Below are 26906 nucleotides of genomic sequence, written 5' to 3'. Positions count from 1 at the left end.
AAAATTGCAATATTGATCTAAATAAACAGGAAATATCTGTGTTTATAAGCTGTGGTAAGTCCCATATATTAGCCCAGTCAAAATAGGAAATTTGACAGAAATAATTCCAAAAGTTTTGAAACTTGGTAGAGATGTTCGTGTAAGCTTACTAATGAACGTCTAAAAAGTCCTGATAAGTTGAAGGTGAGTGTTTGCCACCATCTTGAAAAATAGGTGCATTTTTTCGGTTTTTTGCATATATATCTAAAAAAATTAAAAATATTGATTTTATTAAAATATTGATTTTATTGAAAAAAATAGTTATTATCAAGATGAAAGCTTATTAAATTGTCTAGAGGAAAGTATTATTCAATTTTCTTTATAACTATAATAGTTTTCGAGAAAATGGGCTCCATTGATATTGATATTGATTGCTATTGATAGCTTTGTCTACTTTTAATCCCTGGCAGCGCTTTTCTGTAAAAGTTTCTTATGATTTGTTATACGTGCAATATTTTATTTTTATCATGAAACATGTAAACTTTTTTTAATTCTTTTCTAATAAAAATATAATATATGTTCCAATGTAAAAATATACATACATATATAGTATGGTAAGCAATATATACTAAAAACGTTTATAAGAAGTTTTTAGTTTATTATGTTAACTAAATTTATTCATTATCTAAGTTCATTCGTTAACTAAGTTGATTTACGTTTAATGTTGATTTACTGCTATATGATTTTAAGTTACCTGTCATATAAATTTAAGAACAAAGCTTAAATCTGATTAAAAAACCTTATGCAATATATTTATATTTTGTCTCTTTTTCAATGTAATTTAGTTTTAATATTATTTTAATTTTGCATTTATATTACTGTAGAGGGAATTATTTACTTTGACATCAAAATAACGTCAAAATAACAGTCATAATCACCGTCAAGGTATGGGACGTTTTGCAGTCATGATGCCATCATTTTGTCATCATTTTGATCACTCTTTTTGACATCACATCCCTCGTCAATTTGATGGCAATTTGACATCACTTTGACTAGGTTGTTTTCGCTGGGTATGCACTTCTAAAATTATTTTCGTTTTTTGTATAAAATCGACCGTCGTGGAAAGCATTAGCGCGTATACTTTAACTTTAAAAAAGAATTTTTATATCCATAAAGCCAATTAAAAGATATGCGTTTAGTAAAAATGTCGGTATTACAAACGGCTTTAGAATCCCCTTAAAGCTCTCAACGCCTCCACCCATAAAAAAATTGTCTTCACTATATGATGTTTCTCTTTGTACTAAACATGTCGGAAACTAGTTTTTCATATGTCTTTAAATTACGCTGATAATTAAATCGGTCACTTCATATGAATCACCCTTATTATCTCAAAATATGAGTGTTTTTTACATACAAAAATTTTGCTACATTGCACTTCAACTTAAACAAATAATCATAAAATGCGCGATTAAAAAATCTAACTGTTCTTGTTATATACGAAACTAATTGTGAATTATGATTTGAAATTATAATAATGACGAAATTTGCGATATTTTGCGTATTATTAATATAACAGCATTAGATGTGAGTAGTAATATTGAGTCATTGAAATATTTATAAAACTACTTGTGTCAATTTATACAAATGCGAATTCAAGCATACATTTTTATATGGAGCAATGTGCTGACAATGCCATTTATAAAAGTGCATAGCGTTGCAACCTGGCAAAACATTTCAGTCGTCATGATTCGAAGACGTGATTAAGAACTATAAATGTTGGATAAACGATACAAGTGCTTTCTCTCTACGGTGAATTAGAAATATTTTACGAATCCATATAATTTTCTTAAAAAACTCGTGTATGTTTATTTAACTGTGCAAATAAATATTTCGCGTGAATTGTCACATAAGCGCGTTCGAGAGAAACATTTACATCGATATTTGAGCCTCGTCCTCTTAAAAATAAAACTCTGAGTGTGAATAATATTCTATACAATTATCTGTTTCGATAACAATAATTGCTCCGGTAATTGCTTTATGGATAATTGTTACGATAACTAATTGTGTAAAGATATCAGTTATCTTACAAGTATATAGATATAAATCTTCATTCCTGCAGTTTGAAAAGGTAGAATATATATAAGAAGGCATGTTAAAAATATTGGAGAATAAATTATTTTTGATATCATGTTCCATTAAGTATTACAATGTCATGTGTCATTTCTTATGTCGTGTGAGCAAGAAGTTTAATCTTCAATTGTTGGTTTGAAGAGAGAAGATGATAGTCTACTGTTTGTCGGCAGCGTGAAGCTGATATTTTGGATTCTCGGCCCAGAAATTCGAAGACAAAGATGGCACCAAATATTTTAAGCACAAATCCAAAAATACTTACGGAGAAAGTTATTCAAGAGGAAGACTCTTCCGCTCCTATGAAGATACACGATGAAAATGGCATACAAAACAAAAGTGAAATCTATACAAAACCTGAAGGCTGGTCCAAAATGGAACTGAAGTGGCTTAATATAATATTTATTAGTTTTCTCCATTTATACTTCGTATATGCCTGTTTTACTTTTAAATTTCTCGAAAATCTGAAGACAACCGCTTGGAGTGAGTATTCTTTGGAAAATTCTTTTGTTAATTTGGTTTTTATTGATATTCCGGAAAAAAACACATAAAAAAGTGAAATTTAGTCCATTATATGGGAGAGGTTAATCATTTCTTATAATTTTGTATAGGTATAAATGTTTTAAACGTAACAATTTGATTAAAATTGTATCTCACCTTTATTTAAAATGTTTCTAACAACTTCTGAAATGAACGACGGTTGATTGAAACCCGATCGATTAGACCCACGCGATTGAAAAGAGCACGCAATAGAAGCTTAACAGCAGATAAAAGACTGCTATTTCCTAATTTTTATATCAATATCGATTTCGTCATAAGTCATCGCGAATTGTCAAATGTCGCGGTGGTTACAAAACACTTCAAAGTATAAATTCAATTTCCACTCTTCGAATCACTCTGAGAAATATAAAAATTGACAGCAAATTGAGCTAAGTAGAGCAATTTCGATTTTTATACGCCTCTTAATTTTTTTCTAAGTTTCTTGTTTTTCAGTTAATATAAACTATTATAACTGAAAATAAAGTATTATAATAGATTGATCATGTAAAAATTATAAGTGACTTACATGACGCTCGCGAGAAATACGAATAGTTAGGTATGCACGATTTTATAAGCATTTCTAACGATTTTTAATTGCGCCGGCTCTTTTTGTTTCAAGTATTCGGCATGGTTTTGATATCAGGGCTAGGCGTCACCGCTGGTGTTCATCGTTTATGGACCCACCAAGCTTACAAAGCAAAATGGCCACTTAGAATTATACTTGTCGTTTTCTACGCTTCGTCTGGCATGGTAGGTAGACGAATGTTTATAATTCCCATTTCGTGCGTTGCAAAACGGAAGAATTTTTCTATACAATTGCCTTCTTTCAGAATAACCTGTATGACTGGGTACGAGATCATCGGGTACACCACAAGTATACAGATACAGACGCAGATCCGCACAATAGTAGCCGAGGATTCTTTTTTTCCCATGTCGGTTGGTTGATGATGAAGAAACATCCGGAGGTGATCCGAAAGGGTGGTCAGATCGATATGAGCGATATATTGGCCGATCCTATCGCCACATTTAGTTGCAAGTAAGTCTGCGTAAAGAATGAATAATAAAATACGCAAGATCGTTTCATATTGGAAAAGATAAAAGAAAACAAGAGGAAATTTATTCACTCTTATTTGATTTATCTCGAAAAAATGCGTATTTATTATTTTGATATCTCTCCGCAGTTCTCTTTTAAAAAATCTCTCTTTTATGCAGATTTTCTTTTATAAAATATACGATATTTGATTCCTTGTTTGTAAAATGAGTCGAGATATTGTAATGCGTTATTCTTTATACGTTTTTATTGTTCTGAAGAAGGCCAAGTAAGGCTCGAAATGTAAACATTACAGTATACCGTTATTGAAGTATTAAATATATTTTTAACATTTGTTAATTGCTCGAATTTTGGCCGTTTTTAAACTACTTAGCTGTTGCTTTGTCGAGAAAAATTCCTTTGTATTTACACGATATATATAATGTGTGACAATGTGCAATATAAAAAACCTGCATGGCGTAATTAATTTATTATAATATTTCGCAGATATTTCAATATACTTAAATTTATCTTTGCTTTCCTGCTTCCGGTGATGGTACCTGTGTATGGATGGAATGAGACTTGGTATAGAGCCTTCATATCGCAGATTATTATTCGTTATACTTTCGTTTTAAATGGCACATGGAGCGTCAACAGTGCGGCTCATATCTGGGGCTCAAAACCATACGATTCGTAAGCACATAATTGAGATCCAAATTATTCACAATTATTCATACATTTAACAAACCTGATCGAAAGAAATTTCGAAGCTTGCGCTATTCTGTGTCACCGACGAGTAATTTTCCCTCGTTTATTTTGATGGCAGGTACATAAATCCAACAGAAAATCGATGGGTTAGCATTATAACGAACGGCGAAGGATGGCACAATTACCATCATGTCTTCCCGTGGGACTACAAGGCTGCCGAGTTACAATATTCCAAGCTTGCAACTACAAATTTTATCAACTTCTTCGCGAAAATTGGGTGGGCGTACGATCTCAAACAACCATCGCAGGAGCTCGTGAAGACCATCGCGATGAAAAAGGGTGACGGGAGTCATCCCTTGTGGAGTGCTGTGCCGTATCCAGCCAGTAAAATTGAATAATAAAAATGATTAACAATAAGAGTGGTCTCATTTTCACGATAAAAAGTTTCTTTGGATCAATTAACAGCTGTAAATGCAATATGATTATGACAATTTATATACGTTTATCAATATAACATAAACTTATACGTTTTCGTTTTTTTTAAGAATGCAATAATATTTCCTTATAGTCTATTTGACAATTATGTAATAAACTCTGCATTTTTCATTATTCCTTTGATTTAAGGTAGTTTTAAAAAGAAACGTTAATGAATACATATTACAATTGCATATTGTAACAGCATGTTTCGTCTATGTCATAATTAATAACTTATCTTTAATTATTATGTAACTAATAAAATTAATTCAAATATTGATATTTATTTGATTGTTGTTTGTAATGACGAAGTATTTGGGAGATTATTATAATACAGGATTATAATTTCACCTTCGTTTATTGCTCTCGCGTGCTTTATTTCCTATCGGTACAAGGAAAAATGCTCATATCTTCAGTCGGACATAATTTGACCTTACCGGATAAATATATTCTAGTTTTGTTCTTATGCCTAATAAAGAATAAGGTATGCCACTGAATATAAGTTCTCGTGTCCTAATGTAATTTCCCGTTCCCTCTAAATAAGAGCCCGTGCCATTACGCTTCTGGATTATTCCATGTACATATACGTTTGAGTGGCAATAAAACTGAAATTTATCGATTATTCAGTCGGACCGAAGTGTGCGTGCGAGGAATATCGTGGATAGGTATACTTAACTACGTTTTTTCGGATATTTTCGAATAAATTATATTAGTAAAAGGTAACTTTATTTTCGCTTAATATATATTATTTTGCAACTGATACTTTATAATTAAAGGAAGATGTTAAAAATGAACAATTTTTCACCCACGCGAGTAATCGATTTTATTATACTATCTTTAAAAGATAGTGTGTAATGAACAAGATAAAATATAAATTACTGTAAAGTATATGATGACAATAAAATGGTACGATAAAAAAGACTATAACTTTAAGAAGTTGTCATATTTCTGATATAAATGCAGAATACAGCAGAATATCGTTACGTAATTTACGATAAAGGCTACACTTTACAAAGATATTTTTAATATTTGACACAGCATGATACCGGACTTATCTGAAATGTTCGCAACAAAATTCGGAAAGTCTATAAGACATTGACGAAGAAATCATACAAAACCGATTAGGTGAAAGGAAAATTGTTTGGAGAAGTGTCATTATTTTAGCATATATTCATCTTACTGACATTTACGAGCTATACACGCTTTGCGTTCAGGGTAAGTATCGTTCGGTTATATGAAGTATGTGTCATATTTAATTGTTTCTTTCCGCAATGCTATAAGATCACTCTCCACTGAATCAAACCGTAATTTATAATTTATTAGTTACTGCTGTTGGCTTTGCCGCGGGTCTAAGCATCACTGCTGGCGATCATAGATTATGGGCCCATCAATGGTATATGGATGTAAAATGTTATTTTTATAAAATATTAATGAACTGTTTATGTAAAATATGTATATTTGATAAGTCAGGAACAATATAAGTACGTACTTATCGTTGCATACCTCAGATGTAAATCACAGAATTCACCGACCAAGTAATGTTCATGCAATATCTGTGAGATACACAGTAATTACCAGACACCCTGTATACGATGTACATATTACTTTATATAGTAATGTGAATTTACAAATTAGTGTGGAGAATTCGAGAGATATCAATAGAAGGAAATTTCTATGCAAAACAAATAACCATGCAAATGTTTGATGTGCATGCGTAAAATGTGTGTAAATAAAGGTCAAATTTAATTTAAAATATAAATAAATACATGTGCGAAGTAGAATTAAGATTTGCATATACCCTATAAATACTTATTTAGCAACGCCAAGTTTTTTTGGACAAAATGTTCTGTTATTTTAATAGGCATAATAATAAAAGAATTAAATATCATATATGGTAAACGCGAACACTTGGCGCCCGATTGCGCGAAACAATGTTGTTTTAATATATTTTCGTCATATAAAAGTAGTGATATCAAACATCGTGCCAAGTGAGCATGAATTTTATACATATTATAAAATTTAATCCTTTTTCACATAAATAATTTAATTCTTCTATCGTACTTAACAGAATAATAAAATATTTAATGTAAAAAAACTTATTAATGAGCATAACAAATTGTGTTTTTACCATGATATATATTTAATCCTTTTATTATTATGCCTATTAAAATAACAGAATATTTCGTCCAAAAAAACTTGGCGTTGCTAAATAAATATCTATATATATGCAAATCTTAATTCTACTTCGCACAAGTGTCTATTTACATTTTAAATCAAACTCGACCGTAATTTACGCAAACTTTACGTATGCACATGAAACATTTGCATGGTTATTTGTTTCGTAACGTCAAGCTTTTTCATGGTAAACACAGTTTTTCATGCTCATTAATAAATTCCTTTACATTAAATATTTTATTATTCTGTTAAGGTATTCCTTTCATGACACCAAAGTCTTAAGAATTAACTGATTTTTTGGTACGAGAAAGTTAAAATGCATATCTTTACGCCAGAAAAAAATTAAACCACATTACCGAACATATAAAGAAGAATTATGACTTTGAAAATTCGATATTTTATATGTGACGTTATCGAAAAAGTCTATTTTCTACATTTCAATGTAATAATTTGTTTATCAAATATCTTAAGATATTAAATATTAACTGCGCTACATATTTGCTAAACTCTATACTTTCGATAGTGCCGATAAAAATACAGAGTCACCGAATATTTAAACAAAATATTTATGTTAAAAGTTGATTTGAAATGTGGTTTATAGATGAATATTTTTAATGGCGACTTTCAAGGAATTATTTGACAACGCTGCAAGCTGTGCGCTCATGTCACACTTCAGTTCATCACGTACGGTTTATTATCAACTTTTATTTTTACAAATTGTCCCTTATTTTTGCCCACATTACTCCTCACTTTATGTTTCTTATCACTCATTATTATTATAAAATCTCATTTTGATAAAAAGAAAATGTTACTATATTCTTTGATTAATGAAACTGACACTTACATTGACACTTTTGTTATCAACTTCACATTTTATAATCGGCGCCCTGAAAAGCGCAGCGTTGCCATATTGTTCTGACAGTAAAATTTATCAAAAAATAAAAAATTTCTAAATACACATAATATTTTCACTTTTTTCTTATAATTAAACATAATAATCAATTATAACTTAATTTTATATAAGTTTAATGCAATATACAAGAGTTTGCTGAGGCCCTGTTTAAGCGCCTACAAAATACGCTCCTTCGTGAAAAGAATAGGTACCTTAAGTACGATAGAAGAATTAAATTATTTATGTGAGAAAGGATTAAATTTTATAATATGTATAAATTCATGCTCACACTTGGCACGATGTCTGATATCACCACTTTTATGACAAAAATATATTAAAACAATACTGTTTCGCGCAATATATAGTTACATACAATAAAGCGCGAACACTTGGCGCTCTTTAAAAAAAAAAAAAATGTTTTTATGGTATTACAATTGCATCACGATATCTATTATTAATTCTAAATATAACCTTTTTCGTGCAAATAATTTATACGTTAATTTAGTGACTTAAATATATATTATTAAACCTAAAGAAAGTGTGCAATCGATTTTGTTTACCTTCACTCCATTACACAGCACTCACGAATAAGAAACCTTTTCAGTGCAGGGGCATGGCCTGTTTTTCTTTTTTTATGTCTGTACTGTATTTTTTAATGTTTGTCTTAGCGTGAAATATGTTTGCCAAAATATATGTTTGCGTCGATTCAATTTATTATGAGAAATTACAGATGTCTTATCAGCATTTGTTTGTAATTGTATTTCTGTATGCCATATGCACAATGAATATGTTAATATTAAACTGTTCCTTATTCTCTGTTCTCTGTTCCTTATTCCTATCATTGTGCGCAGCCCCTTATGCTTTTTGTAACATAAACTGTTAATGCTTTCGTTATGTACGGCACAACACCGAAAAACTCTCACGATGCCCGTGACGTAATTAACCGCGAAAAAGAAATTATTACAAAAAAAAAAAGACTAATATCTTATGATTTTCGGTCTCCTACTTATTGTTAGCGACGATGCATGTCGTCGTACTTTATAGTTTAGTCACCTTCGTCTACTTTCAAAACCTGAAGACGACCTTATAATGTGAATTTACATTTTTTTTGTAAAAAAAATCTAGAAATATTTTCCCATATTCTCAACTCTTTTTTATCGATAAAAGCGCGCGCATTTATCGATAAAAATGCTTTCAGAAGACGAGCCATTGTGTATGAGACTTATAGAATTTTAACGACAGTTATTCGTCCGCAAGTTAAAACTTCCTAGTTGTTATCTATGGTCTAGTTGTTATCTATAACCGACATAATGATTATATTATACTGTTAAATAAGGATCAATATTCTTTTTATTTTCAGTACTTATCATGTACGAACTGGGGTGCATCGGTGTGACTGCCAGCGCTCATAGATTTTGATCTCATCGATCGTACAGAATCTACTATTATACATAATCTACTATACATATAGCTGTTTAGGGTTCATCCTTTTCATCTATTACTTTTTAACCGCAGGGATAATAATCAAAACAAGCTTGTTTATTATACAAATTGAAATGCAGTTTATTATAAGAGTCTATTATAATTTGACAATAATATTGTTCTTATCTTGCATCAACTTTCAAATCAAAGTCAATTTAACTTTACACGTCCAAACTACAGTTTTATATTTGAATATTAAATCGAAGAAGCTATATTTAATAACCGGAAGATTTCGTGTAGTAAATTCTTTCAAGTCATTTCCTTCAAAAAACCCACAGTCATGATGCACAAACGATGTGTCTAGCTATTTTACTTGATTCGGACCCAACTATTTTCATATGGAAAAGCATTAAGCGGGGAGCACAGACTTTTGCATAACGCAATAATGCGTAGCATAAGAAAATTGATTGGTTCCTATTTTCTTATGTACATGTATATGGACCAATCAATTTTCTTATATGTTTACGCATTATGCGTTATTATGCAAAAGTCTGTGCTCCCCGCTTTAATGTCGCCGTGTTGTTGACAATATTACGGACAATAGAACATCTATCTAATAAACATCTACCTAGAAGGGAAAAAGTTTAATTTCAGCAACTTCTCTGGGACACTCTGTACTTTTCTCATTCGTTCAATGTATTGCAATCTTATTTGTAGAAAACAAAAGCAGGCATTGATTAAATAATAAATAAAACTGAGAGATCTTATTTGATTTTTGAAAAAACAGGAGAAATGAATTAAATTCGAGCAAGGCAGGCATTGACAAACTAAAATTCTATTAAAATTAGAAAAAAAATGTGTTTTTCCTATGGACTAAGGTAGAGATCGGTAAGGTTAGTATAAATTTGCGCTTCCTTTATTCAAAGGAAGCAAATGCTAAATTTTTTGCTGATTCTAGTATTATCGTTGCGTAGCTTTTTTACCATATATAATATCTGCGCAACGCAAATATAACGTCAATGAAACTGTCGTTAAGTGTTACAGAATAGGCCCACTATAGAGGGACAAATGTCCTCTCTTGTCCCGGGCCCTTCTGTGGACGCCTATGATTCATATATTCATATAATAAAGCTGAAAAATTACGATGTTAATATATGAAAATTATGAGAACAAATGCCGACTATACATACATAAATGCATATACATGAAATGATATCAGCATTTTTGTAATGACGTAAAGTCTAGATGATATATATTAATGTAAAATAAAATGCATTGTGGCAGAAGCACTCACTGTAAGTGTCACAATCGTTCTAGGCAAGTTAGTGATTTCGAAAAATCTTTTTCACAAAAGACTATAGCATATAAATCTTGTGCAATAAAGAATCTTCAGTAACCAGTCAGTGCACATATAACGCCTCACTCCAATCTTGTTTCTCCGCCAAGGTATATTTATCTATTATCTTACTTGTTTTTTTCAATAAGTAATTGAGAGATCTTAGTTCTCGCGATCCAAGATTACTATTAATTTCATCTTAATTATTTTACAATTAGAAAATATATTTCTTTGTTTTAATAAACGCGTAGGAAAATTGTTAAATAATATCCTTTGCACATACACTAACTGATTTTTAATTTTTGATATGAGTCGAATCTGTTTCAATTTGTCAACATAATTTCTCTGTTGTTTGAGTTTTCGCAAATTTTTATTAGAATTATAATATTATCATACATTTAAGTGTCAAAGTTTTATATTCCATATTTTTAAAAACACTTAATCTATTGCAACAAGAAGAAAAACAAAGCTTATGTCAATTGGCTGCTTATAGCGACTAGCAGCAAAACACGCAGAAAAAATAGCACTTGTTCTATCACGTAAAACTGTCAGCGCTACTCGCAGCAAGCAACTTTTCTCGCTGCGTAGTTTGCACGGTGGCAGAGCTCCTTGCAGGTAAACTCGCACGAAAAATTGCATCGTGGGAAACAGGCTTTTATTATAACGTAGATTTTAGAGTTATCTAGATGTTCGATAAAATTAATAAGATATCGAGAAATATTATTCTCAACGCACAGATTTTATTATTAGATTGTCAAGAATTCGATATACTTCTTTATTTTAAATTTTGTTCAATTTGTTGTAGAAGATTTAAATATTACATTCTTTGATTAAAAATAAGAAGAAAAGAATATAAGGCATTAGTTTACTTGTAATATTTTCTTTATAGTTTATCAAAAGATCGCATTGTTGCATTGATATATTATATATCGTATTAACATATTAAATTAATTACAACATTCTAAATGTTGTAATTAATTTAATAAAATAGTAAAAAATTATTGCAGATGTAATACACATTTATACGGAAATGCAAATATGTTCTCTCTAAATCTGAATCAGTAAATCATTAAAGTGGCATTTAGACTGATATCAGTGAATAGTCACTGACGCGTTCAGTGATTTTTCACTGATTCAGATTTAAAGAGTTGTTTCGAAAATATACGCGCGGATGATCCTTCCAGTTTTTTATATAAACCAAAATTTATTTGTTTGACACTTTAACATAATATAGTTACAATTTGGTGACCAGTATGAGTCTGAGGTACGATTATACGTGCAAAAATAAAATTTTATAATACAAATAACTATATTGTGAAATGCGATTTCCAAAATCGGTTTCGATCTCTACCTGAGATCTTCGATTGGCGATCTTTGATGAACTACACCAGTGCTCGGAATCAAATGTCCTTTTCGCTCTTTCAGAAATCGATTTGAAAAGGGCATAAATCCGTACTGAACTACACTATTCTAATTATTTGTATTATAAAATTTGATTTGTCGTATAACTGTGTTCCAGACTTCACTGGCCATCAAATTATAATTTTTACTTTTACTTTTGTTTTCAAAATATTCTTAGAGATACGAACTTACTAAATGTTAATAATCTCGTAGAAGCAATGTTATAAATAACTTATTACTTAAAGCTGTGTATCGAATTATGTTCGGGATATGCGAGAAACACGTAAGAAACTACGCAGAAATAACTAGTTGAATTGACTTCAATTCGGCGTCTATAAATAGTCAATGTCGAATAGTTGATGGTTGATATCCTTTGTCTGTCATCTTCGGTTTTCTTTCATCACAATTATTTTTACAAAATATATATAATTAATCGAATTAATTGAGCAATTACGAATATTTCTGGAAGATTTTTATTGTCAATCAGCTAACACTACATCGAATCAATGCGAAGTCGGAAAGCACAATGTATGTACATATAGAGGGGTAAAAACCACAGTGGTGTAAGTCAAAATTTTTAAAAATTTTTCTCGTGTGCACAGATGCAATTTATATATTATACAGATTGTATCTGTGCACACGAGACAATATTTTAAAAATTTTGACTTACACCACTGTTGTTTTTCCCCCTCCATATTTGCCTCGTCATATTCTAGTTGTGTTTATATATTACGTTTGCTTTGTCGTACTTCCTAGTCATGTGATTGGGCCTTGTAATATTTGGCAACAGTTCGGGGGACAGTTCGGTTCTCAAAGGCGCGCACCGATAACGGTTTCAGTCAGAGTGTCGAGAACAGCGAAAGGAACAGATCAACTGCGTTAAGCTTCCGAAAACATTGTCTTCTCTCGCAGAGGCAGAGGTATTTCGCTTGTATTCTCTAATATATATTAAAGTTAAAGATACAAAGAAAAGTAACGTTTCTTGAAAATCCAATCTGTTTTCCTACAGTGTTTATTACGTATACGAAATAGAATTAGCCGAAAGACATAGAAGTTTCATACAAATATTTGTAATTACGCAGTTAACATACAAACGATTCTAATTATGTCAAAGATGACGTAAAAGGAACAGCCAATATCCGATTATTCATTTACGCACTGAGTATATGCTAATTTGACTAGTCATTTTTTTTACTCGGAATGTTAAATGAAATTAAAAATGCTAAGTAATCATTGTCTTAACTGTAATGGCGTCGTTTATTTATAAATTATATTATGTCTCGATATATTCCACCACGATTTCAGTGCTCATTCTCGCATTCTCTGAGCTGAAGGGTAAGTGACTTCATACCTCTTTTTGCTCAAGTTCTGAATATTTTGATTTCGATCACATAATAAACTATGATCATTAGTAAAGTTGTACTTGGATTTTCTCGCGAAAAATTACGTTATTTTTAAACCATCAAATTTTGAAGTTACTCACTTACTTCTCGGTGAATGTGAGATGTGCTTCTTGTTTAACTATCCAAGAAACACAAACTGTATGTTCCATATTTGATGTACAGTATAAGTTGCATTAATTCGATGGGTTACAGTAGCCTGACTTATTAGCGTAAAAAATGCAAGATAAAATAGAAGAGAGAACTAGTTGCTTTTTATTTTTCTCGTTATACATTTTAGTATTTCGATGAACCACGTACGTGTTGATTATTAGAGATCCAGCGGCTGCTAACTTAAGCTATGACCCAGTGAATTAATGTACCTTACGTTCTACATCAAATATTTACATGTACAGCTCTAAGTTAGAGATAATATTGTGGGGTAAGGAATTTACAGAGGTAATTCCTCGACTCGGAATGCCAGAATATAAAGCACAGTTCCTTTAAGTGTATACACTACCGCTCCAAAATATTTGTCACCTTATAGAAATGTGATTAGAATTGAGTTCATTAATAAATAAAATTTTAATGAAAAGGCCAATAATATGCTACATGTCTTTATTGCATAGAACAGGTGATTACATATTATTTAAATCATTAAACAGTGATTTGACAAGAAAATAACTTTCTAAATTTTTGCTTCATCGATGTGGCTGTCAATTTTTTGTATCACAGCTTTATATAATTTTGACATCTGTTGATTAATTTTGTAATTAATTTTTGGCTCCTAAATACACCAACGTGATGATCTCGGAAAATGTATTTATTATTTGAGATTTTCCGTAAGCAAAATAATTACATGAAATTAGGAAGTAAGGGATACCAACATAACAACAGCTTTGTTTAAGGTAACAATGAGTATATGACATGCAATGATCTCTACTTTAAATTAAGTTTACTGCAAAAAACTAGAATTTTTTCTATTTTTTCCGAGGTGACAAATACTTTTGAGCGGTAGTGTATATGTGTATTTAACAAAAGTAAAAATTAGAATATATAATCACAAAAGCGAAATGTTCAGATCGAATTCTTCTTGACTAGTCTTCGACTAGTAAAACGACTGTATATTTTCGGGTCCGCATTTGTCGCGCTACACCTGTCTTGGGGAGAGCTATAATCCTCATTATATTCGGCTAGATCGAGTCTAGCTCATCAAAACATATGTTCGTTCGTTATTGTCTTCCTCAAATCTTCCTTTCTCTTCTCGTTATTTCCACTACAATATTTTATAATTTAACATAAAATATGAAATAACCAACAATTTATAATGCATATATTTATTAATATAAATTAATAAAATTACAAATTAAGAAATATATTCCAGAAACTTATTCCACGTTAGAATACGCAATTAATTTATGCAGAATTATAAATTGTACTTAAAATTAAAAAAATCAAATATTGTGTAACAATAATAATAAATTTTATCACTTGCACGTTGCCTAAAAGTTCAAAAGACAATCGCACTGGCTCTTGAATAGAACACTAATTAATTAACTTTGTTTTGTGAAACAGCGATTTTGATTGTATTATTTCTAACAGTACGATAGAAATTGCTTTGTTTCTGTGGCTATTACAATATCACTTGCTTTCAGAAAAATTTATTTATAATCATCAACATTCAACATAATGGAATGTAATACAATTACTTCCATTATCAAAGAAAATAAGAAGGAAGCTCTCGACGATATGAACTTGGCGGGAGTGAACAAGAATGATGACAGCTATAAAAAATCCGAAATAAAAAGATCAGGTGTTTTCAATTTTGAAACTGATGTAATATGGCCTATAGCTCTGCTATTCTTTTTATACCACATTATTGGCATTTATGGTTTATTGACTTTCAACTACACGGAAAATTGGAAGACTACATTATGGAGTAAATATCCTCGTTCAAAGTATTTTACGCTTTTTTACAGAGACGAATCTAACAAAGAAATTTCCAAAGTATCTGAAATTTTTCTCGAGCAGCTATGAATATATAGAAGTTCTTTTAAAATAAAATCGTTGATTCTTAAATTAGTCAAATAAAAAATAGTTAACGTTAATACTTTCTTAACCTATTGTATTCTTTCGTATTGCGAAAGGTATTAATAAAGTCATTAAGTTTAAATTACTAAAGATAATTAATTTGACACTGAATAATTTTATTTCTAATGCAATTATTTTTTACATCTGTTAAGTGAGTTTAAACATAATTAAACGCTATTAATATTGTTGAATTTTTTGGAACATAAAAATGTAGTTGTGTAAGATTGTTCAATATAGTACACCATATAGATACATAATTTAAACGAAATATCCGAATAAATATTAATAATTATTATTGCAATATAGACAAAAAATTTATATTTATGACCAAATGATAGGTAATATTAGAAATTATCTCTAATTATTCTTTTGATGGTGTTACTCGATTATCATGAAAACTTTCATCTGTGGTCTAAATAAGTGCAAATAAATATATAAATAAATGCATTTAACAATAACGGAATCATTAAATAATATTAATTGTCTGTGATTAATTTACATATTTAGATTCTTATTCAAATTAGATCAGCGTTTTCCAATTAAAATCATTCACTGAGCGTAATTAACGTTATGAAAAATAGAAGTCTTAAAAATCTTCTTAAAAATTTTTGCGTATATTATAATTATATTTTTAGAAATATATATTTGTGAAGCATTTTAGAAATATAACATAACTTGCATGAATTCTTGTTTATATATAATACACACATATATATGTATATATATATTTTTTTCTCTTATATTTTTAAGTACCTGGGATGTACCTCATATCTAATATCGGAGTATCTGGTGGCGCTCATCGACTTTGGAGTCACAAGTGCTACAAAGCAAAATTACCATTAAGAATCCTATTTCTGATATGCTTTAATGCAGTTGGACAGGTAACTTTAATATAAATTTTATTAGCTACTATAACAAATTTTTATGTATATTATATATAATGTAGGAGAGACCAGAGCAAACTCGACACGATTTTTTCAAAGACAATTTTCAACAATCAATTAAAATTTTCAAGCAAATTTAATGGTACACATTTAAAGAGTGTTTCTTTAGGTACAAAATTGCTTAATAAAGTTTTCACGGAAAAAACGGCTGAAGTTCAGACAACTGAAATTAAATTGTTGAATTGTCGGGGGATCTAGATTGTATCTCAACTACGGCAGTACGGCAGCATAACCACAATGTGGGTGTAACAATCACAGATTTGGCTGTCCAAAATATTACTATTTATTGTGGTTGTGGCAACTACAATTCTGCATTTGATAACTATATCGATTTTTCCGTGTTCCTGTACGTCGCTTAGTTTCGCCCCCAAGAAAGGAAAAGTGACGCGAAGACAAATTTTCAAATTGAAAAATGCCGGGGACAATTTGCCGGGAACAATTTCAAAAAAATTAATATTTTTGTTTCAGATATACATTTATCGAATATTATAGCATTCATTATTTAAAAAACTAATATATAAGAATACAAAAATTGTACGTCAGTATTCGTGTAAGTAAAATAGTCCGTTAAGCTAATATGTTTTTCCTAAAGTAGCATTTCCAATGATGAGGGAGAAGATGCTACCTCTGACTCTTCCCAGATTTTGCGCATCTTATACGATAAAATTGAAGAAATTTGCACGTGTCACACATGTTATATAAACAATCCCCACATTAACAACTAGAAAACATTACAACCTATCAGATAATGAACGAAATATTAACAAAGTGGCATCTTCGACGGATTGGCATCTTTCTCAGAGTTACCCCTTTTTAGCACATACATCTAGTTTTATTCGCGAGCCCTTTCTCCTTCTTTCGTTTTTAAATACAAACCTTGCAATTATTTATGTGTTGTTTTATCTGTATTTTTTAACACAGTTGTATATGTAAATAAAATTTTCATTGTTTGCTTTTAGAATTCGGTATACAATTGGGTAAAAAATCATCGTATGCATCACAAGTATTGTGACACTAATGGCGATCCTCACAATACCCAGCGCGGCTTCTTTTATACGCATATGGGATGGGTAATGATGAAAGAGCATCCGGAATTTATTAGAAAAAGCAAGCAGCTCGATTTATCAGATGTTTTATCAGATCCTGTCGTGGCTTTTGGAGAAAGGTAAATTTAATCAGTTATAGACCATGTACATTTCTTATATAGTTTACATTTCTATTATTTTTGAATAAAAACTTTGAATAAAGCACATAGATATAGATATATGATAACATCTCTAGTGTGCACATGTTTTTGAGCATTTATGAGACGCAAATGAAGTTTAAAGAGTTCATAAAAAAAAACCTTCATGGAGAATTGCTGTATAAGACAGTGAAAACCGCATTCAAATGCGTCCAGTAGTTTCAGTAAAGAAAATCATGGACATATCTGCATACATACCCACATACACTCGCCGAATTGAGAATCTTCTCTTTGAAGTCGGTTAAAAATTAAAAAATTGCCTTAATTAAAGAAATTATAAATATATATTTATATAGAAAACCACATAAAATTATAACAAAAAACTATAATTTAGAAGTGATAAACAAATAACAAATGATAAAAAAGAGAGCAGAATAAAATCTTCATAAAAACGCTGTGATTTGTGGTAAAATATATAAGTATAAAAGCAATCTCTAAGATTCTTGACTATAAGAATAAAATAGTTTGTTAATAGTCAAGACCCAAAAGTGCTCGGTTAAGCTCCAAAGTATCCATGCGTATATGTAATGACGACTTGTATATGTAAATGAAAAATTACTAACGGAAAATTACTAACTTTGTGTCAAAATGCTCAAAGTGCGTGGACATTCCCCAAGATTTAGTACGTGAATTACGTCAAAAAAAACAAATTTTTAACAGTCGAGGCCCGAAAGTGCTTTGTTTAATCCGAAGTATTCGCGTGTACTTGTACATGTAAAATAAAAAATTTTTAACGACTGTTTTTCCGCTTTGTGCCAAAATGTACAAATGCGCAGACATTCTCCAAGAAGAAACAAAAATCCTTAACAGTCGAAATCCGAAGTGCTCCGTTTAACTCGATGTATCCGCACGTTTTTTGTTATATTTATTGTGTCTATATCTACATATGTTTCTTTGTATAATTAGACATCGTAGACGCTCCAAACTTCAACTATAACATTTATGAGAGCATAACATGTTTGAGCATTTGTTATATTTTTTATCATATATTTTCTTCTTTATTTATTCCTTTGAATTTATTCCTTTGTACAGTACAGTATTTTAATTTTTTTTTACACAAAACGTAAATTCTTGAAGATATTCTCTCTCTTTTTCTATTAAGTAATCTTTAGATTCAATTTTCAGATTTATAAAATAAATATGTAACGCGCTAAAATAAATTCCGAATAATCAGAGTTGCATTTTACAGGTACTTCTTGCCTCTTCAACTTTTTTTCTGCGTTATCCTACCTACGGCGATACCTGTATATTTTTGGAACGAGACTTGGGGTAGGGCCATCATGTCGCAAGTATTCATACGATACATGATTACATCGCACTCCGTGTGGACTATCAATAGCATTGCTCATGCATGGGGCACTAAACCATACAACAAGTACGTAATTTAAATATATACCTAATCGCGATACAATTTACAATTTGCATTTTTATAGAGTTACATCCACGCGTGGCAAAAGTAAATCATAAATATTTATGATTTTAACGTATTTATTTATTAGCAGATAATTTTCTTGTAACAAAATATTGAAATATAATTAACATCTTCGTGAGGATATGTGAATGCATACTTAGTGATCTCAATTCCAGGCAGCACGTATGTCTAAATGATATCGTAAAGATGTTTTTTCGACGTCTTTTAGACATACGCACAGTCTGAGATTTTTTATATAATTATAAGCAGTATTTATGTTTACTTTTATTATGAGAGATATTCATTTAATGACACAGTTTCTGCTTTTAGGAATATAAGACCGTCAGACAACAATTTTGTTAACTTCGTAACAGTAGGAGAAGGCTATCACAATTTCCATCACGTGTTCCCGTGGGATTACAGGTCGTCGGAGAAGGGAAATAACGCATTCAATTACACCACCTTCTTCATTGATACTTGCGCGAAATTAGGACTAGCTTATGATCTTAAGTACCCGTCCGCGGATCTCATAAAAAATGTCATACTGAAGACAGGTGACGGGACCCATCCCATAATGTCTGAAATACCGAGGCCGGAATCGGATTAAACAACGGATATATGTTAAAGACGCATAAACTATAATGAATTACAACTACCTATGTATGTACAATGTAAACTACATTGTTTGATATATTTATGTAAAACATGAGTAATCTATGGAGAGGATCATCGAAAATTTATATTTTGTCAGCAACATCGGTTTTTATAATCTTGTACTTTGTCGCAATTTTATTTTCATGACGCTATTATTTAGCTTGGATTGATAATTTTTAAGACGTCAGAGAAATAAACTTTATGCATATTGTGCGTTGCTACAGTGAGCTTAAATAATGCCTACTGCTTTTTATCGTTTAAAACCTCATAGAGAGATCAACGTAAATAATAATATTTATATATATTAATATTATGCGTCTGTTATATTTGTACAGTTAATAAATAAATTAACGTTGGATTGCATCTAATTTAATTTAGTTTAAAATTACCCTTTATTTCTGTAGAATTGTTTGGCAAAATACAGTTTAAAATAATCAATCAATCAATCATACAATTTATAATAATTTATAACAATTTACATTGGTTTTATTGCTTACATGAAAAAGATTCGTGTAAACATGACGTAAACAATACCTAAATAGTATCTATTTAGATACAATCTTAAAGTTTACGGCACAATCCTAAACGTTTCATCTTACTAAATCAGTATTTTATTACCAACAGTAAAAAATTTATATATTTACATTAAAAGCTATAAAAACTGGAAAATTAATAATAATGTATTATAAATAAAAAATTTAGATTTAGTTGAGAAAATAATTTATTAATTATATATTATGATAAGACGTTAGAAGACTGCCAATTTTGATGAAATTTTACAGGTATGTAATATTATATACTTACTAAATGTGATCGAAACCACTAGTACGAAGTTACGGAAATGTCTAGTTTCTGAGAAATTAAAATTGTAATTATTTAAACTAAATTAACGTTTTTCAAGCTTTCGATATAAAAAAATTATTAGAATTTAAAAATATTTTGCTGATATTTATTTTATTTTATTAATATATTAAAAAACTGTACGTACAGTGTTGTTAAAATACCGTATCGTAATAGGTAGCAAGAAATGGTAGATACTTATTAATTTTACGGGCCAGTTATATGGTTTAATTTTTTTCCTACTTGAAAGTACAAGGCAATATTAATATTAAGGGCTAAAAATTTAACAGATATCTTATTTTACCTTCCTGGAAGTATATATGCTATTCGTGAAATGAAAAAAAAGTTACCCCAAAATGACACTCTAATATATATGTATATATATATATATATATATATATATATATATATATATATATATATATATATGTATGTATGTATGTAATTAATTGTAAATTCGATATCACTTATTATTATTAGACCGTTCGTGTAGGTTTACCGGTTTTACCATCCATCGTTGGACGACTAAATGGATAGCCCTATCTGTTTTGTGCCACGTCATTTTTCTACGATTGGTTTGAAGATGTAGTACTAAAAAGAATTATAAAAGAAAGAAAAAGGGAATTTTCAACGGCGATGCAGATCATAAAAATTGTTTGGTGCCCAACTTATTTAGAGTATAACTCTGGTTGGCAAAATGTTGACTTTAAGAATCACATTGAATCCCATGCAACAAATTTTTCGACTCGTGGCCTTAAATCATATTTAGAATATAAAATGCTAACACGTTTTTTAAGTACACAACAATAAATTTAAATAAATTTCAGTTTAAATAAATATGTTTGCGAGATTATCTCTCAAAACATATTGTGCGTTGCGAACAGTATCGATACTCAAACTAGTAAAGATACATGCCTGGAAAATAGAAAGCTTCTTCAATCTATATACCTGAGATACTCTTTTTCGCGATATTAATTTCTCACTTATAAATGCTAGAATTGCGCAATTATTCTATGCGTTAATAAGCACATTTCGCTGTCTATTGGACCATCAATCCATTATTTCTTTTATGAATTTTGTTCAACAAATTAAGCAATCTCTTTTTTCGTCTTAATATAATGTTTTATATAATGGTAAACAGTAATTATAATCATATTTCGTTCATAATAAATCAGTCACGATAACGCACTTCGGACCTGCACGTAAACTTTTATAAGAATATCATGTGCTGCTCGTCGGTCTTGTTGATTTGCCATGCAAGCAGTGTGACGGTGTCATCAACATCGCTGGCAATCTCTTTCTCTTCAAGCATTGTCAATAATATTTAACTCCCACGCATGATGCGTCTCTCAGTTCTTTTGTCGACGTCGATCGTTGTCCACTTACCGACGGTAAAGCCTGCCAACGACGAAGTCTCTACTGAAAAGACTAACACTTGCAACGAGAGATTCGCGTCTTCTATTTTCTACATTTGTCATCTCGGCGAGAGAAATAATCCACCGCCGGTCTCCACAACGAAATCAGTCGCAAGAGCTTACGAAGAGGTAAATCGATCTAATTCTTTATTCACGATTAGCGTCTCAACCCTATAGCTGCCAGTTTTCGTCTTTCTCCCCATTGTGACAGCAATTGCGTCTTTGTTTTTGACAAATTACTAAAGCACAGACAGATTTAATTGACTATTTAATTAAAGAGTTTCATTGCTCTGAGTTATTCGAGATATTGAAAAATATTCACGATATTAATTCATTATTCATTGAAATCGGAATAAATACCTTTTAATATTTGTCCTCCGCAATAGAACAAGTATGAATAAAAATTATTCATGCTCCATGCTTGTTTTGTATTTCTATAAATTTTGTTTTTATGTTACTTACAAATATTTATTATCCTAACAAAAAGTATTTACAAAATAAAAAAAATACCCCAAGTACATAACAAATCAGAGTATATATATTTTGGAAAAGTAGATGTTATAAAAATTAACTTTGTTTAAAAACAGATATGAGATCGATGCAATTAACCAAACACAACCAAGCTGATAGCATTCTAAACATTTATAGTGAGGGTCAAGGGCCCATGTTCTCAACTCTCTTTTATTGATAAAAGATAAAAGAAAGTGTTGAGAATATGAGCCAATGTATTATTTATTACTTAGAACGCAGCTCTAGCGTAAGACTGCGTAAATCACTGTATTTTCATTGCGCGTAGAGTATTATAATACTCATTAAAGATACTTATATTCGCGTAGGTATATACATATATACTCTATCGTAGGGGGAATACGCGGCTCGCGACGTCCAAGTTTGACTCGCAGAACAAATGAAAAATAAACTAAATTATAAAGCGCTGAATTGTTTTTTACCTTTATCAGTAATGCGATATTGCAATCGGGGTCCCGAGGTCTCGACCACGTCCACAATTGCTCGTCAACTGCTCTTGTTGCGAAGTTAACAGAGGCTGCATTTCGGTATTTACTGCAGTTAGCAACTGTCAGTACTGAATGTCTATAGTAAGTATACGTGACGTAAAATATAGAAAAATATAGATTTTCAGTACTGATAGTGAATATCAAAATGCAGCCAGAATCTCGATCTCATTGATTTATTAATAAAAAACATATTAAAAAAACAAGAAAGTAAAAAAAGCAAAAAATAAAAGGATTTGTCTTGCTTCACCTCTACGTGGTGATCCCTAGGTAACGCTATATAAGAAGGCAAAAATATAAATATATTTAATATAAAATATAAAAAATATAATATATTCTAAATTTTTAGCTGCTGCGGTCCGCGGTATAACTTCAAATTTCACATTTATTCTGTCAAAAAATTTAGTTGCGTTTCTCTGCTCTATCGCCTTACTACATTCCTACAGTAAGAGAAGAAAAATGTATACGCGAGATGTAACACAGCAAACATTGAAAAAAGTAGGAAACGCAGCGTGAGCTTTGCAAAGCATAAAACTAAATAAAAATGCAAAATTTCGAAAATGAACGGTTGCAGACCCTTCTCTCTCTCTCTCTCTCTCTCTCTCAGTCAAAAATATCAATAAAAAAGACTTCTTTCGTTCACAATTGCCATTTGTTCATTAAAAATTATTCGTTGCAAAACGAGCTTTCCCTAAACATAAAATTGCATTTTCACAAATTTCCCTGCAGTTTGGACAATTTTAAGTTTTACGTATTTAGCAGGCCTAAAAATATAAAGCTTGATCAATTTCATACGTTTTCTTTACAGGCAAATTTTGGCCCTATTTCAGCATCGTTCTTTAATCTTCAGTCGTCTGATTTAAAGAGAGAAGATGATAACCTGCTGTTTGTTGGTAGCGTAAAACCGATTTTTTGGATTCGGTCCAGCAATCCGCAAAGATGGCACCAAATATTTCAAGCACGATATCAAAAAAATTCGAGAAAGATTTCCAGAAAAAGGAATCTTCAGCTACTATGACGATAAATACAGACAATGAAAATGGCACATGGAATGGAACTAAAATTTATACAAAGACGAAAGGCTGGTTCAAAACGGATCTGAAGTGGTTTAATATCATATCTATTAGTCTTTTTCATTTATACTTCGTCTATGCCTGTTTTACATTTCAATTTCTCGAAAATCTGAAGACAACCGCTTGGAGTGAGTATCAGTAAAAAAATTTGTTTGTTAATTTGATTCTTTTTAATACTCTGATGAAAAAACTTATAACAAAATATAACATAAAAGTAAATTATAATTATATTTTCGAAAGACTCTAGTTTTACAGTCAACAAAATCCATGGCATTGACAACAAAATATTATGAATAATGATTAATTGTACCATCGATAATAATCGGTGCTGCTTGTACAATCGCGAAATATACGTTAATTATTCTTATGCGTTTTCCTGAGCATGACAAATGTTATTAAAGTGTGCTAATTTTTCTTTATTTTAAGTATATATTATGAATATAATGGGAGGATTAGGCGTCACCGCTGGTGCTCATCGATTATGGACCCACCGATCTTACAAGGCAAAGTGGCCGCTTAAAATTATACTTGTCATTTGCTACACTTCAGCCGGCATGGTAATCGAACGTTTATAATTACCATTTCGTGTTTTGTAAGATGGAAGAATTTTTCTTTACAATTATCTTTTTTTTCTCAGAACAACCTTTATGAGTGGGTGCGAGATCATCGGGTGCATCACAAATATACGGATACGGACGCAGATCCGCACAATAGTAAACGAGGATTCTTTTTCTCTCACGTAGGCTGGTTGATGATAAAGAAACATCCGGAGGTGATCCAAAGGGGTCTTGAGATGGATATGAACGATATATTGGCCGATCCTATCGCCGCATTTGGTTACAAGTATAAATCTGCGCAGAGAATGAATAATTATTTACGCAAGATGCTTTCATATTAAAAAAAGAACCAAAGAAAACAAGAGGAAATTTATTCGCACTTATTTGATTTATCTTGAAAACGTGTATTTATTATTCCAATATCTTTCTGCTGCACTATTTTAGAAAACCTTTTTTTTTTATACATACCTAGACAACACAATGTCAGAAATCGGGACACATGACGTCATATCATACGATGTCATTAGGACGTCATGATGACGTATTCCGATTTCTTGACATTGTGTTATTTGTAGATTTTCTCGCAAGATATACGATATAATGTGTAGTTATGTAATATAAAAAAAACTGCATATCGTAATTAATTTATGATATTTCGCAGATATCACTCGATACTCAAATTTATCTTCGCCTTCCTGCTTCCGGCGATGGTGCCTGTGTATGGATGGAATGAGACTTGGTATAGAGCCTTTGTGTCGCAGATTATTCTTCGTTATATATTTTTTTTAAATTGTGCGTGGACTGTTAACAGTGCGGCTCATATCTGGGGCTCAAAGCCATACGATGCGTAAGCAGATTAGTCATTATAAAATACAAATTATGCACAGTTATTCGTATATAACAATATGATCGGAAGAAATCTCCGAGCTTTCGTTATTCTGTGTCACCTCAAATAACTTTATTTGTTTTAACGGCAGACACATGAATCCAACACAGAACCGATGGGTCAACATTATGACGGGCGGCGAAGGATGGCACAATTATCATCATGTCTTCCCGTGGGATTACAAGGCTTCCGAGTTTGGCAGCTATTTCAAATATAATATTACCACATTATTCATCGATTTATACGCGATGATCGGATGGGCGTACGATCTCAAACAACCATCGCAGGAGCTCGTGAAGACTATCGCAATGAAAAAGGGTGACGGGAGCTATCCCTTATGGAGTGCCGTGCCATATCCAGCCAGTAAAATTGAATGACAAAAATGATTTACAATTAGAGTTGTCTTAGCCTCACGATAGAGAATTCCTCAAACTTAATGACAAATGCGAACAATTATGATTCAGATAATTTATATGCGTTTATTAATATAACGTAAACTTATTATATGTTTTTATTTTTTTTAAGAATGCAATATTTTTTTATTAACTATTTGATAATTGATAATTAAATAATAATAAAATATTGCCTTTTTCATCATTCCCTTGATTTCAGGTGGTTTTGAAGAGAATTAATATGAATACATCATGTTACAATAGTATATTGCAACAGCATGTTTCGCCTATATCGTAATTATTAACTTATTTTTAATTAATTGAAATTAATATTAAAACTATCGGAGATTAATCTATATTTATTTCTACTGAATTCTTCTCAATTCTGAGAATTAAAAGAAAATTTGGCTATACATATATATTGGCGTTACAGCTGTTACTTCAGGAGAGTCAAAACTCTATCTCCTTCCCCCCAGCAAAGTAAAATAGTATATCACCAAGGGGAGAAAGCTGCGTTTATCAGACGGGCTCGGGCCGATGAAGACTCGGGCGGCAATCACACAAGTCTGAAAAAGCGTTCGACCCGTGGTGCATACGATATTTTTCACAACACCTTTACGAAAATGTTCAACTTTCCGTGGAGGTGTTGTGAAAAAAACCACTATTTACCTGAATACCAACTGATGAAAATATTTGTTCGGGTCTTTCAGATTCAAGGGTATAGTAACCTAGGGTTCAGACTTTACCAAAAGACGTCTTAAAAACGTCTTCAAGACTTTCTGAATAGACGTCTAAAAGTTGTTTTTTTTTTTTGGTAAGATTTTTTGAAACATGCAGATATTTACATTATCGACTGTGACATTATCAATTGAAATCAAGCTCAGACAGCACGTATGTCTATCTTATGTCCAAAATCGGGACAGT

The 26906-nt window shown here is 30.9% G+C and overlaps 2 protein-coding genes and 1 pseudogene across 3 annotated transcripts; all 3 read left to right on the top strand.

The window, feature by feature from the left end:
* LOC139820315 (uncharacterized) overlaps positions 1-5360 on the top strand; it is a 17628-nt pseudogene extending 12268 nt beyond the window's left edge.
* A 5250-nt stretch (positions 5361-10610) lies between these two features.
* LOC139820326 (acyl-CoA Delta(11) desaturase-like) lies at positions 10611-20174 on the top strand. Of its 2 annotated transcripts, XM_071790493.1 has the most exons (7): positions 10611-10793; positions 12841-13004; positions 15119-15402; positions 16305-16435; positions 17458-17663; positions 18931-19116; positions 19483-20174. In XM_071790493.1, the coding sequence occupies exons 3-7, from the start codon at positions 15153-15155 to the stop codon at positions 19757-19759; spliced, it is 1050 nt and encodes a 349-aa protein (XP_071646594.1). In that variant the 5' UTR covers positions 10611-10793; positions 12841-13004; positions 15119-15152; the 3' UTR covers positions 19760-20174. The 2 variants fall into 2 exon arrangements, with proteins under 2 accessions (XP_071646594.1, XP_071646593.1); XM_071790492.1 differs by lacking the exon at positions 12841-13004.
* Positions 20175-21840: 1666 nt separating this feature from the next.
* LOC139820325 (acyl-CoA Delta-9 desaturase-like) lies at positions 21841-26169 on the top strand. The gene is made up of 6 exons (XM_071790491.1): positions 21841-22190; positions 23883-24275; positions 24574-24704; positions 24785-24990; positions 25366-25551; positions 25682-26169. The coding sequence occupies exons 2-6, from the start codon at positions 24014-24016 to the stop codon at positions 25965-25967; spliced, it is 1071 nt and encodes a 356-aa protein (XP_071646592.1). The 5' UTR covers positions 21841-22190; positions 23883-24013; the 3' UTR covers positions 25968-26169.
* The last annotated feature ends 737 nt before the right edge of the window (positions 26170-26906 follow it).

The sequence above is a fragment of the Temnothorax longispinosus genome, chromosome 10, assembly GCF_030848805.1.
Source record: "Temnothorax longispinosus isolate EJ_2023e chromosome 10, Tlon_JGU_v1, whole genome shotgun sequence".
In the NCBI taxonomy this organism is placed as follows: Eukaryota; Metazoa; Arthropoda; class Insecta; order Hymenoptera; family Formicidae; genus Temnothorax; species Temnothorax longispinosus.
This window is presented reverse-complemented; position numbering and strand designations above follow the sequence as displayed.

Bases quoted from the DNA above. Each gene is read 5' to 3' on its own strand.
- LOC139820326 (XM_071790492.1), top strand. From the start codon at position 15,153: ATGGAATGTAATACAATTACTTCCATTATCAAAGAAAATAAGAAGGAA. The intron at 16,436-17,457 runs GTAACTTTAATA...GTTTGCTTTTAG, and splicing joins GCTTTAATGCAGTTGGACAG to AATTCGGTATACAATTGGGT. The intron at 17,664-18,930 runs GTAAATTTAATC...TGCATTTTACAG, and splicing joins GTCGTGGCTTTTGGAGAAAG to GTACTTCTTGCCTCTTCAAC.
- LOC139820325 (XM_071790491.1), top strand. From the start codon at position 24,014: ATGGCACCAAATATTTCAAGCACGATATCAAAAAAATTCGAGAAAGAT. The intron at 24,705-24,784 runs GTAATCGAACGT...TTTTTTTCTCAG, and splicing joins GCTACACTTCAGCCGGCATG to AACAACCTTTATGAGTGGGT. The intron at 25,552-25,681 runs GTAAGCAGATTA...TTTTAACGGCAG, and splicing joins GGCTCAAAGCCATACGATGC to ACACATGAATCCAACACAGA.